Here is a 14,996-nt window from a genome sequence, read left to right as displayed (position 1 = left end):
TTCTCCATACACATTTTCATCGTGGATAGCATCCTGATTACGCAATCTGAAAATCTAGCAGTGGTAGCATTGAAATCCGAAACCTAAATTATGCAGAAATCTTTCCGCTGCAGCCAGCAGTTAGAATATTTTTTACAGGGAGACGCGTCATAGTTTCCACCAGCTTATGATCGTTATGATCGTCTTAAATACTGATCAGTTTTGATCCAGGCGTCCGTTTTCATTTTCCTGCTGATTGTTTCCTTTATCACAAAGCCCGTTGTTTCACTGCACTACTTCTTGACGTCGTCAAAAGTCGACTTAGTAGTGTCAAATTCCATCACAACACCCTGGGCAGGAGCACCCATTCGGATATTATCAAGCACTCTGATTTAACTCCTACACTTAACGATTGATATCTACTCCTAACAGTCATTTTCGCTGATTTATAGTATTGTGAGCACTACAATACACTTTTAAAGTAATCACAGACATTGAATTTAACACAACCCGTCACGTGAACTTTGGCTTGATTGCTTTCATGTGTATCAGTGACACAGAAGGTTGTTATACATTAACGATTAAGGTGAAGCGAATGGGGAGGGAGGAAGTGCGTCCAACATGCCGCGGAGAGTGAGCCTGACGCGACTCATTGTCTAGTACACTGGGGCAACGCGTCACCAGTCTCAGGTTCTCGGATTCCAAATTAGCCAAGTCGGGGTTACTAAGGCGTTATTCATATTAAAAAGCAAAAGATAAAACGTAAAAAATGTTCTGCCTAAATTCCAGGTATTTTTGTTTCTTGTTCGCATCTTTTAGAAGCTCAGATTCTAAGATGCATTAGATTATTACTCTTAGAGTTAGAAAAAAAAAATGGTCTCCAGGAAAACTGGTTTGATCCATTTCCACGCATTTCTTACTAGTTAAAGTGTACATTCAACTCTTAAGTTGCTCTTTGTGTGCCTCTGAATTGCTGAACTAGTCTTTTTTCTCGAAAATTATGCTTCCAAGCTCTTTTGGCCATACGGAGATTTAGGCAAACCGTTGCGCACTGACTCATCGGTCATTGCCTGGAAACTTTGAAAATTGTAAAAAAAGCATGTCTGTATTGGAACTTTAGTACAGAAGGGATGAATTAAGTTACTACCATTGAACCGGGCTTTTAGAACTGAATATTTGTCTTCGGTAAGTGTTCTAATCGGCAGCACAGTTTTGTTAATGTTATCAGAAATCTTCCAGCACGGTGCCGTCGTACCCTATCAGCTGGCATGAGGAACAAGTGCTCTCACTGTTGCTACTGGAGAACGTGAATTGCGTTTCTTCTTTGATGGTGCCATTAACTGAATGAAGTGCAGTATACTGTTGCGTTATTGTACTTTGACTTTGAGGAATTCTTTGTTAGTCATGCAGTAAGGAGAATATTATAACAAAGATGTGTTGAATATGCTTATAGAATCTCGCAAATTTTATTTATAAACATGGAACATTTACACAGTGAAATATCGGAATAATCTAAGACGATCGCAAGAAGACAATCGAGAAGTAAAGACATAATTTCGCGAGCGTCGCTCTGTGGTACGGACCACTAATCTCGTCACTCAAGGTATAGGAACTGTCCTAACGAAAACATTGTCTTTTCTGTGGTGGGCAACAATTCCAACAGCCGCACCGTAGGTGCTACTATAACGGAAGAATATCTGTTGAGAGGCCAGATAAATTTTGCAGACGGCCAGTCGCCTTTCCAGTAGTTGCAAGGGCAATAGTCTGGATCACTGACTTATAAGGCCTTTAATACAACCAACGTGTCCTCCCTAACCTGGTACCGCTGACTGCTGACAGCAATAGGAAACTACAGCCGTTAGTTTCCGTAGGGAATGACGATATACTGTACGATTATATGATGATGGCATCCTCTTGGGTAAAAAATTCCGGAGATACACTACTGGCCATTAAAATTGCTACACCATGAAGATGACGTGCTACAGAAGCGAAATTTAACCGACAGGAAGAAGATGATGTGATATGCAATTGATTAGCTTTTCAGACCATTCACACAAAGTTGGCATCGGTGGTGACATTTACAATGTGCTGACATGAGAAAAGTTTCCAACCGATTTCTAATACACAAACAGCAGTTGATCGGCGTTGCCTGGTATAACGTTGTTGTGATGGCTCGTGTAAGGAGGAGAAATGCGTACCATCACGTTTCCGACTTTGATAAAAGTCGGTTTGTTGCCTATCGCGATTGCGGTTTATAGTATCGCGACATAGCTGCTCGCGGTGGTCGAGATCCAATGACCGTTAGCAGAATATGGAATCGGTGGGTTCAGGAGGGTAATACGGAACGCCGTGCTGGATCCCAACGGCCTCGTATCACTAGCAGTCGAGATGACAGGCATCTTATCCTCATGGCTGTAACGGATCGTGCAGCCACGTCTCGATCCCTGAGTCAACAGATGGGGACGCTTTCAAGACAACAACCATCTGCACGAACAGTTCGACGTCGTTTGCAGCAGCATGGAGTATCAGATCGGAGACCATGGCTGCGGTTACCCTTGACGCTGCATCACAAACAGGAGCGCCTGTGATGGTGTACTCAACGACGAACCTGGGTGCAAGAATGGCAAAACGTCATTTTTTCGGATGAATCCAGGTTCTGTTTACAGGATCATGATGGTCGCATCCGTGTTTGGCGACATCGCGGTGAACGCGCATTAGGAGCGTGTATTCGTCATCGCCATACCGGCGTATCACCTCTCGTGATGGTATGGGGTGCCATTGGTTACACGTCTCGGTCACCTCTTATTCCCATTGACGGCATTTTGAACAGTAGACGTTACATTTCAGATGTGTTACGACCCGCGTCTCTACCCTTTATTCGATCCCTGCGAAACCCTACTTTCAGCAGGATAATGCACGACTGCATGTTGCAGGTGCTGTACGGGCCTTTCTGGATACAGAAAATGTTCGACTGCTGCCCTGGCGAGCATATTCTCTATATCTCTCACCAATTGAAAACGTCTGGTCAATGGTGGCCGAGCAACTGGCTCGTCAAATACCCCAGTCACTACTCTCGATGAACTGTGGTATAGTGTTGAAGCTGCATGGCCAGCTGTACCTGTACACGCCATCCAAGCTCTGTTTGACTCAATGCCCAGACGTATCAAGGCCGTTATTACGGCCAGAGGTGGTTGTTCTGTATACTGATTTCTCAGCATCTATGCATCCCAAATTGCGTGAAAATGTAATCACATGTCAGTTCTAGTATAATATATTTGTCAAATGAATACCCGTTTATCATCTGCATTTCTTCTTGGTGTCGTAATTTTAGTGGCCAGTTGTGTAAGATAGACCACCTTTTATATCTTTGTGCAGGGTCTGTTCAGAAGGATATCGTCATCCGGACAAATATAACCGCCAATTTACGGATCAGATTGTAGAATATTAGATCCCTTAATCACGTAGGTAGGTTGGAATATTTAAAACAAAAAAATAGGTTCATGTTAGGAATAGTGATTACTAGCTAGAAGTCCTGTTCAATCGAGTACAGGATTATAAATACAAAACGGAATAGAGGCAACGCACAAGTAGGCCTAATAATGAATATTTAAACAGGAATGCGAGTACACTACTACGAGCAGCGTAGTAGCTAAGACAGACACAAACTCAGCATCCATCAGAGTAGCACAAGTTCACATGCCAAGTAGCTCCGTAGATGATGAAGAGGTTAAAAGAATGAATGATAACATAAAACAATTTATTCGGATGGTTAATGTACGAGAAAACTTAATTGTGATGGGTGACTGGAATTCGGTCGTAGGAACAGAAGGAAAACTTGTAGGAGACTGTGGACTCGGGGAAAGGATAAAGACGAAACCACTCGGTTGCATTTTGCGCCAAGCATAATGTAATCATCTCTAACGATTGGTTTAATAATCATGAATGGAGGTTATATACGTGGAAGAGGCGTGGAGTCGTTGCTGCATTTCAGATTTATTGTATAATAGTGCAACAGAGACTTCGAAATCAAATTTTAAACCGTAAGACATTTCCAGAGGCAGATGAGGACACTGGCCACAATTTATTGGTTATGAACTGTGGGTTAAAACTGAAGAAATTGAAAAAAGGTAGGACATTGAGGAGCCGGATAAACTGAAAGAGCCAGAGGTCGTTGAAAGAAGGAGCATCAGGCAACTATTGACTGAAACTGAAGAAAGGAACACAGTGAAACGGAATGAGCTACTTTGAGAGGTGAAGCAGTGAAAGGAGCAGAGGATCAAATGCGTAAAACGAAGAGCACTAGCAAGAATCCGTGAATGTCACAGGAGATACTGAATTTAATTTATGAAAGGAGGAAATATAAAAATACAGCAAATGAAGCGGGTGAAATACAAACGAGTAAGGAATTCAACTGACAGAAAGTTCAAACTGGCTAAGCACCAACTGCTCTAGCACAGCTGTAACGATACAGCAGCGTACATAGCTAGGGGAAAGATAGATACTGGCTAGACGAAAGTTAAAGAGGCCTTTGTAGCAAACAGAAACGGCTATATAAACGTCATGAGCTCAGTTGGAAAATCAGTACTAAGCAATGAATGGAAAGCTGAAAGGTAGAAGGAGTGTCGGGAAATGCTATGGAAGTGAAACGAACGTGATGTCATTATTATAGAAAGACAAGATGACATGGATATATATCAGATAGGCGATGCGATACTGCGAGAAGAATCTGACAGACCTCTGAAAGACGTAATTCCAAACAAGGTTCTTGGAGTAGACGACATTCGTTTGAAATACTCATATACTTGGGAGAACCATCCATGGTAAAACTTTTCCATCTGGTGCTCAATATGTGTCAGAAGGGGGAAATACCCTCAGACTTTAAAAAGATTTTAATAATTCCAATTCTAAAGAAAACTGGTGGTGACAGTTATTTATATTACCAAACTACAAGTTTAATAAGCACGTTGCAAAATACTGTCGCGACTTATTTAAGGGAGAATGGTAAAATTAGTAGAAGCCGACCTCGAGAAACATGAGTTTGGGTTCCCGATAAATGTAGGAACACGCGAGGTAGTACTGAACCTACGACTTCTCATAGAATATAGGTTAAGGAAGGGCAAACCTTCGATTATACCTTTCGTAGATTTTGAGATATATTTTGACAATGCTGACTGGAATACAGTCTTTGAAATTCCTAAGATAACAAGAGTGAAATACAGGGAGCGAAAGTTTATATACAACTTGGACAGAAACAAGACGACAGTTAAAAGAGTCAAGGGACGCGAAAGGACAGCTACGGTTGGGAAGGGACTGAGAGCAGAATGTTATTCAGTCTGCGCATTGAGCAAGCAGTAAAGGAAACCGAAGAAAACTCTGAGAAGAAATTAAAGTCCAGAGTGAAGAAATAAAAACTCTAAGGTTTGCCGATGAGATTGTAATTGTGTCAGAGACAGCAAATGGCTTGGACGAGCAGCTGAAGGAATGGACAGTATCTTGAGAGGATGAAATAGGATGATCATTAACAAAAGCAAATCAATGATAATGGAATGTAGATCAATTGAAACAGGTGATACTGAGGGAATTAGATGAGGACATGAGACACAAAAAGTAGGAGATACGTTTTGTTATTTGGGCAGTAAAATAACTGATGATAACCGAAGCAGGGATGATATGAAACGTGGACTGGCGATAAAAATCGTTTCTGAAGAAGTGGAATTGGTTAATATTGAACGTAAATACTATGTGCTAGAAAGCTTTTTCTGGAGGTATTTCTCTGTAATGAAGCCTCGTGCAGAAGAGAAACGCGGGGGATAAAAAGTTGAGATAAGGCATTCGTAATGCAGAGCTACAGAATAGTGCAGAAGTTAAATGGATCGATCATGGAACTAATGAGGCGATTCTGAATGGAACTGCCGAGAAAAGAAGTTTCTGGCATAACTTGATTAAAAGCTATAACTGGTTGATAGGACACATTCTCGGACGTCAAGGGCTCAAGAACGTATTGGAGGCAAGCGTAGCATGGAAACGTTTTGGAGAGAGACCAGGAGATGAATACAATAAAGATGTATAAAAGGATATAGGTCGCAGTTGTTATTGTGAGATAAAGAGGCTTCCACAGGACAGAGTAGCATGGAGTGCCGCATCATACCAGTCTCTGGACTGAAGAGCATTATTACAACAACAACTACTGAAAATAGTAAGTATTGTCACACCAGTTAATCTTGATCTGCACCTCTCTACGCAAAGAGTAGCAGAGGTACCATGCCTACAGCTCTACTTGGCCGTGGTTTACATCCATTAAAACCCTTGTTTGTCATCAGGAATCAAGAAAATGTGATTTACTGACAAGAAAACTTGTTTTAAAATAAAAATTTGGACTTTATGTTCTTCGTACTGGGAACTGTTGAAAGTACTTTCAAGTAAAGCATCAAGTTATATATCAGAAATGTTCATTACTGATCAGAATAAAATCTTTAATATTTATGTCAGCAAGACGCAAGCAGCAGTTTGGCTATAGTGGCCTACAGGCGTAATCCTTTCGTTCACATTGTTTTGGTAGAGGTAGTGAAAGATGGGCATGGCTGTGCTTGAAAGAAGTGGAAAGCATTTTAAATATTTGTTACAAGTAACTAGATGTATTCTGCAGGATGTAAATTTGTGTGTTAAAATAGCAGACACATGTGTAGACTTATGACAGTAACTTTTCCTCACTGTTCCATTAAGAAGCCCACCTATTTTCTTTCCTGTCATTTCTTTCCTAATCATTTTTCCACTCACCATCGCAGAAGAGTATGTAAAGACATGACTGGTAGTCAGAACGTACTGTAAAATTTTTCGCAGTAAAAATAATTAGTTTTGTGAATTCTATTAAACGATATTAACACTAAACGTTGCTTCCACTACAGTATGTGTCTTTAAATTTATTCCTCCAACTTATTTCAGATTTCAGGCGTAGAAACGTTTTCCATCTGTTAAAATTTTCCTCAGATACATTTCGTTCAAAATGAATTCCGTTGAAACGAGTTGTTGTGCTTAAGCAGCACTTCATTTTAAGTTAAATGTACCATTGTGTAATTCAGTAGTAATTTAAAGGCATTTGCTGCTACTGGATGGATACTATTAATCTTCACCTGTTTCAGCACCACACGTGGCACCCTCTGCTGCTGAAAATCCAATACTTGCTGTGTCCAATACAAGTGTTTCCCTACGTTGGATGCCTCCTGAAGACTGCACTGGTCTTAATGGCTACATTTATGGCTACTATTACTCACTGGTTGAGAATAAGACAGATGAGATTATTCAACAGGGAACAGTTGCCGAAAACACTCTGAATGTCAACTTCACAAACCTCACACCCAGCAACTGCTATGATGCTTACATTACAGTTGTGGCCTCAGGTGGAACCAGTGGCTCAGATCTACTGAACATTCCATTCTGTACCAGTAGAACAGGTAAGTGTACTTTTGCTTTAAGTAGCTGTAAGCAACATGATGTCTCATGAAAATGCAATTTACTCGCCATTGTAGGGTAATACATGCTTGTTAGTAATCATTCTGTAGCTACTCTTAATTACAAAGAGTTAGAGTGTAAAATCACATGAAGCAATGGTTTCATAACTTAAGCTCCTGTGGTAAGAGCTATAAAAATTAATTGTTATGGTTAAAATTATAAATTACATTTTGATCAGTGAAAAATTAGGCTACTATCTGAGACGTTCGTGTACTGTGTATTCTCCAGGGAATTGGTTGTATTGATGGGATGGAAAGTACATCATAAACAAGCGGATACTATAACAAAGTATGCTTATCTTTTAAATCTCTGGTTTTACGTAACTCAGTTCAAAAATTTTCATCTAACTGGATTCATCGATTCTGTCAAATTTGGTTTGCTGCATTTGAGTGCCTATTTTCAGTATATGAGTTTGTCTGAATTAGAGTCCCTGACTATTATGGCGAGAGTAACTGGCGCTTAGACGTTTTTTGTACGGAATGAAGATTACAAATATGCTTTATATAGTTTTACCTTCATTCCTCCTTCCATTACATTTCCCTAATGAGTTCCTTCTTTCTCATTACAAACACTTCACTTTTCTTAAAATATAGCACAAGGCATGATTGTGTTATTAATGATAAAAACAATCTCTCGCAAGATTTGAAGGATTAAATGGTTACCACTGTTATTGAATAAAGATACGTACATGGATACCGACGTATTCGTCTGTTGTGGTTGGCAGGAGAGCCAACCGTATGGTTAAAGGAGGCCGATATGCACGCGTTTTAGCTCACGCAGGCTGGCGTGAGGTCTGGAACATGACAAGGGAATTAGAAGTGCGAAAAACGGACGTAGCTGATGGAATACTTAACTTTAATCCATTAATGACGAACGTCGCTCTTTATGGTACTTGATTCACAATATCAATAGTACAGATACTAGCGCTTTGCTAGGTCGTAGCAAATAACGTAGCTGAAGGCTATGCTAACTATCGTCTCGGCAAATGAGAGCGTAGAAGTCAGTGAACCATCGCTAGCAAAGTCGGCTGTACAACTGGGGCGAGTGCTAGGAAGTCTCTAGACCTGCCGTGTGGCGGCGCTCGGTCTGCAATCACTGCTAGTGGCGACACGCGGGTCCGACGAAGGAGAAATTTTAAAATGATTTCTGTCAGGATGAAGCCAAATTTACTTTTAATTTCCTATCAATGATATGGAGGTAAAGGATGAAGCTCAAACTGGATGGCTGAAGGAAATCCAATGCATTCGTCATAGCAGCATTTCCATTAATGATTTTTGTAAACCAAGGCGAACCCATATCTCGATGGCCAGATGTGGATTTTAATCCCGTTGCTCCTCAATGTCAGTCAGTTGAGGCCTAACATTGGAACAAGTTTTTAACACAGTGCTATAATACTAATTACTAAAGTTTTACAGGCTATAATTTTCTTTGAGAGTTTCACTTACTTATTTTTGGCGTACCTCTGTAGGTACCTTTAGTCACAGACACTTGGTAGCAGTAGCAATTTATTTCTATGAATATTATTGACGAATGTACAACATAAAATTTAAACTTATCATGACAGAATGTACATATGATTATTCCACTTAACTTTGCTGAAAGCGCTAATTTACCCACAGAATTATACAAAACTGACTCAGATCTCTTTTCTCTGTAGTATATGGAATAGCCCAATAACTCAAAGTTATAACTATTCTCTTTCATTATAACCACTTCAATTTTTGTCGCTTTTTTGTGCAAGCCTTCTGACAGATCATCTTCGCTCTCTCTTCTTTCAAATGGTCTGTTAATTATATATTTTCCTCTATAAATTTTCTTACGCACTTCTCCTACAGTTCATTAAATTAAGAATTCTTGACCTTTGCAGAATGTTAAAAAGATTGTAAGAATATACAACACGTGTCAGAAAAAAGTTTTCGTTTGCTGCGAGGAATTCCTGTACAGAATAGAAGTAATATGCCAATAAGAAATGTTTCAACTTCGATTTGAATATTTGGGGTTTATCTCTCAATTGCTCTCAGCGCTACAGGACGATTGTTGAGAACAGAACCTGCTAAATAGAGCTCAAATATCTGCACAGTTCAGGATGTGTTTCCAAGTGTATATCGTGTTAGTTTTCACTGAATGTAGTTCCAGCTTCATTTTAATGAGTCAATATTGCCAATAAGATATCTCACGATAGGAATTTGTGTGCAGTAACTGCAAATTTAGAATTCCGAAACACCTAAAATACGACCTACACTTCGTTTGCGAACTGATATTGTCAATCTGTCTTATCACCCAATTATTTGATAACAGAGTGAAAGTAAACAAAGTAAGCGAACTTTGTGTTTCACTGTTCGTGACAGTGGAGGTCAGTCTCATGGTGAAGATTCTATCGTTCAGCTTCCGCGTGAGTTCTTGTACGTGGTACTCGAAAGATATTCTTCCAGCTTTTCTCAATTTTAAGAATTTAAAATAATCGAGTTTACGAACTGTTCGGTAAAGTTTACTACTACGAGAGTTCCGTGTCAGAAACTGTACTCTTTGCAATTTATTATAGTCAAGCATTAATCTCTTTTCTGAAGGCACATTCTGATGTTGTTGGCTACCCTGTTAGCTACATCATTTGTGTTATATTCTACGTTTTTCACAATAACATATGTTACTGTATGCACGTTATCTCTTTCACCCTTTTTATAAAGTGGTTTCAGTACGGAATATTTCAATATGTCAGGAAACTGACGACATCTGAAAGACCCATTGGACAGGTTTCTGCGTACAGAAGCAATGTAGGATACATTGTCTTCACAGTCCTACTTGAAATTTCGTTACACCATTGAAGATTCTTGCTCTTTAACGGTGTAACAACTGATTCTGTTTTATCTTTGGTTGCATGTGGTGTAGTGGTCTTGGACTAGCAGGTACAGTAAGTCTACATACTTACCTTAGCATAAAAATTTTAATTTAACTTGCCGTCTCTTATTATATTTTACGAAACTCTAGGAAGTCGTTAACAGTTTCATTCTCACAAAAGAGAAGTTTAATACACTGAGCACACACATTCTGCCCTCATACCTCTATTACAATTGATCACTTAGCCTTAATTTTTCTGTGGGAGCTTTCTATTCCCTTGGTCTAATATCTGATGTCTTTCTTCGTCACTTCTGAAACAGCTGACTAATTACAGTTGGTCAATTACCTTCAATTTTTCTCTGAGAGCTTTTTACTCACTTGTTCTAACGTCTGATACCTTTCTTCAGCATCTCACAGAATTGTCTGTAGGAAGAATTTGTTAGAGGGCCCTGACTATCCATCATATTATAACACAGCACCTGTTTTCTCCTACATGATATTTTAATTTCATTAGTTACACAAATCGATTGCGTTTTAGCACTGCGTATGCACCTGTACATTTCTAATGGGAAAAATGGGAAAAAGCTTGATAAAAATGATAAAGCTCTGAAGAAGTATATGCTATTGCCAAAAAAAAGTGGAGAAAACGAATTGGACCTTCACAGATTGACAGTGTATGCGATTTTTTTTTTTTTTTGACATTACAATACCAATCAGATTTGCATGTAACCTGGCAGTATGAGCCAATTTGTTTGTGACGTATTGTTGTGCCACGAGAGTTCCCTCGGTCGCTACGAGCCAAGACGATAAGTCACAGCTGATGGTTGTTGCACCTTAACGCCAGGAGTAGGGTCACTGTGCCTCTCCAACACACTGGAAGGATGCTCGCTTTCTGCGCGTCATTACCTCATTCGTTTACTGTGGTCCTCTGTGGTATTGCAGAACCCCATGTGACGCCATTCATCTGCAGTCCATGGTTCCTGTCATGGAATCATTTCAAACGCAGATGTGGTGTTAATGGTAGCCTAATTTTGTAGTCGATCCGCTGCTACTCTCTGTCCAATGGTGTAGGACGACACGCAGAAAGTTGGACGTCAGGTGCTGATGTGAAGAGCTTAAGATGCGTCTGGTACACAAAACGGCGACTCTCACCTGTGATGGTCACACCTGGCCGAGTGCGATCCTGACGGCGAGGGCGGCTGCCCTCACATCCCTGTTGGCACATCTGAATGCCCCGCAAACCTGGATACTGTATGACGCGACAAGGCAGCGTGTCCGACCTCCTTTTCCTTGCCCTAGTACGGTGGTGAAATTTTGAGTACAAATTTCTTGCTTTCTCGTTGAAGATGATGAGTCAGCTATCGTATTTGTGGACACTCTGGTATCCGCGTAGTTGGCAGGAAACCTCGGTATAACTAGACGCAGCCTGCTTTATCGTCACTTTTCACTTTGGGTGAAACGTAAAGAAATATGCTTTAAAATGCGTGCGAATCGTACAAAAAATCACAGTGCACAGCGCTACACAACAAGCTGCAACGATGATTATTTCCGAAACCTACGTTTTTAGTGGATCACTTTATCTCCAGTTGGATTAATAAGGTTCTGAATTGAATTATCTCTCTCGTATATCTGCCAATAAGCAAATTAATGATTGTATGAAATGTAATGATGCTTGTCCCAGCTGGCTTAGTTGTGGGAGAAACCAGAGATTCTGACTGAAATTCCCTTCGAGAGTCACTCAAACAACTGGCTATCGGCCAGCGTCAACTGCGGCTGCAGCGTTCACTGCGCTGAAAGTTCAGAGAGCAAACAAACGTCCAGTGTTGTCACTGCGGTGCTGTTCTCTTGGTTCAAATGGTTCTGAGCGCTGTGGGACTTAACGTCTGAAGTCATCAGTCGCCTAGAACTTACAACTAATTAAACCGAACTAAACTAAGGACATCACACACATCCATTCCCCAGGCAAGATTCGAACATAAGACCGTAGCGGTCGCTCGGTTTCAGACTGTAGCGCCTAGAACCGCACGGCTACTCCGGCCGGCTGCTGTTCACTGTACATAATCTTTACTCGTTAATAATTTCAGTCTCTTCAAATGTCTCCGAAAATAATTCTTTCTGTTTTCTTAACTAATTTAGCAGATATGGGAAAAAATGCTGATCTTCGGAATCAATGCCGGCAGTTCTCTTTTTGGAATAAATCGGCTAAAACACAAAATTACCCTCCGTCACACACCATTATGTGGCTAGCGGAAAATGGTATACATGATGTCGATGTAGTGGTTAATAATACTGGTATATTGTTTCGACTTCCAAGTCAAAATTACACATCACATACGAGCTGCTGGTGCTAATGGAAATGTTAGTACATACCAGATCTGAGCACACAGAGAGTGCACAATGGATATTTCTGGTTTATGTAACATGAAACAAGCTAGAGAGTTGAGCTTTAATTTCTTACAGTACCTTTTCCCTCACTTACTATCCCTCTCTTTTTAAAAACTTTTTATTGAAATATTTTTCAATTATCTTACCGAAACCTTTTGTTAGAAGAAGGAATGAACTAAAACCTTTCCGTTCGGATTGGATACCTACTAGGTTCCTTTCAGATTATGCTGATAAAATAACTCCGTACATGGCGATCATTTACAGTAACTCGCTAGACGGAAGATCCGTACCTAAAGACTGGAAAGTTGCACAGCTTGCACTGATATTCAAGAAAGGAGATAGGCGTAATTCGCCGAATTACAAATCCATATCGCTCACGTCGATCTGCAAGTAGAAGTTTGAAAAATGTGCTGTTTTTGAACATTTGGAATTACCTCAGAGAAATCGACCTATCGACACAATGTCAGCACTGATTCATAAAATATCGTACTTATGAAACACAACTAGTACTTTACTCACACGAAGTAATGAGTGCTATCGACAGGGGATCTCAAACAGATTCCATGTTTCTATATTTCCAGACTGTTTTTGACACCATTCCTCACAAGAGACCACTAATCATATTACGTGCCCATGGGGTATGGTCAGTGTTATGCGACACAGTTCTTGATTTCTGATTTCCTGTCAGAAAGGTCACACTTCGTAGTAATCAATGGAAACAAATGAAATATCTAGCATTCACATAAATACTGAAATCAACTCGTTACATTTCTGTACATGATAAATCACACAAATATTATAAATGTCAATTCAACTAAATACCGAGGAACTACAATCACAATCAACTTAAATGGGAACGATTACATAGATAAAACTGTGGGCAAGAGTGCATTTTATTGGCAGAACAGTTACAAGACGCAATAAGTCTACTAAATATATTGTCCACACTAAATACTTCCGGCATATGCTACGGCACTGCTGTGCAGAATGCCATTCTTACCAGATAGGATCAACAGAGGACATCGAAAAAGTCCAAATCAGGACAGCTCTCGAGAAAAATGCGAAAGAGCCTCACGCATATGATATGAGAGTTGGGTGCCAATCATTATCACAAAGATGATTTTCGTTGAGACGAGGACATATCACGACACTTAAATAACCAAATTTCTCCTCTGAATGCAATAATACACTCCTGGAAATTGAAATAAGAACACTGTGAATGCATTCTCCCAGGAAGGGGAAACTTTGTTGACACATTCCTGGGGTCAGATACATCACATGATCACACTGACAGAACCACAGGCACATAGAGACAGGCAACAGAGCATGCACAATGTCGGCACTAGTACAGTGTATATCCACCTTTCGCAGCAATGCAGGCTGCTATTCTCCCATGGAGACGATCGTAGAGATGCTGGATGTAGTCCTGTGGAACGGCTTGCCATGCCATTTCCACCTGGCGCCTCAGTTGGACCAGCGTTCGTGCTGGACGTGCAGACCGCGTGAGACGACGCTTCATCCAGTCCCAAACATGCTCAATGGGGGACAGATCCGGAGATCTTGCTGGCCAGGGTAGTTGACTTACACCTTCTAGAGCATGTTTGGTGGCACAGGATACATGAGGACGTGCATTGTCCTGTTGGAACAGCAAGTTCCCTTGCCGGTCTAGGAATGGTAGAACGATGGGTTCGATGACGGTTTGGATGTACCGTGCACTATTCAGTGTCCCCTCGACGATCACCAGAGGTGTACGGCCAGTATAGGAGATCGCTCCCCACACCATGATACAGGGTGTTGGCCCTGTGTGCCTCAGTTGTATGCAGTCCTGATTGTGGAGCTCACCTGCACGGCGCCAAACACGCATACGACCATCATTGGCACCAAGGCAGAAGCGACTCTCATCGCTGAAGACGACACATCTCCATTCGTCCCTCCATTCACGCCTGTCGCGACACCACTGGAGGCGGGCTGCACGATGTTGGGGCGTGAGCGGAAGACGGCCTAACGGTGTGCGGGACCGTAGCCCAGCTTCATGGAGACGGTTGCGAATGGTCCTCGCCGATACCCCAGGAGCAACAGTGTCCCTAATTTGCTGGGAAGTGGCGGTGCGGTCCCCTACGGCACTGCGTAGGATCCTACGGTCTTGGCGTGCATCCGTGCGTCGCTGCGGTCCGGTCCCAGGTCGACGGGCACGTGCACCTTCCGCCGACCACTGGCGACAACATCGATGTACTGTGGAGACCTCACGCCCCACGTGTTGAGCAATTCCGCGGTACGTCCACCGGGCC

General features: G+C 41.3%; 1 protein-coding gene across 3 annotated transcripts in view; it reads left to right on the top strand.

The window, feature by feature from the left end:
* The window catches only part of LOC126278137 (uncharacterized), a 500,725-nt gene that overhangs the window by 422,536 nt on the left and 63,193 nt on the right, over positions 1–14,996 (top strand). For all 3 annotated transcript variants that reach the window (XM_049978028.1, XM_049978029.1, XM_049978027.1), the window contains exon 20: positions 7,119–7,430. In XM_049978028.1, the coding sequence (XP_049833985.1) occupies positions 7,119–7,430 (312 nt within the window). The remainder of the gene's footprint in view (positions 1–7,118; positions 7,431–14,996) is intronic.

The sequence above is a fragment of the Schistocerca gregaria genome, chromosome 6 (genome assembly GCF_023897955.1).
Source record: "Schistocerca gregaria isolate iqSchGreg1 chromosome 6, iqSchGreg1.2, whole genome shotgun sequence".
NCBI lineage: Eukaryota > Metazoa > Arthropoda > Insecta > Orthoptera > Acrididae > Schistocerca > Schistocerca gregaria.
The sequence above is the reverse complement of the archived record's forward strand: the minus strand, read 5'-3'. Positions and strand labels throughout refer to the sequence as shown.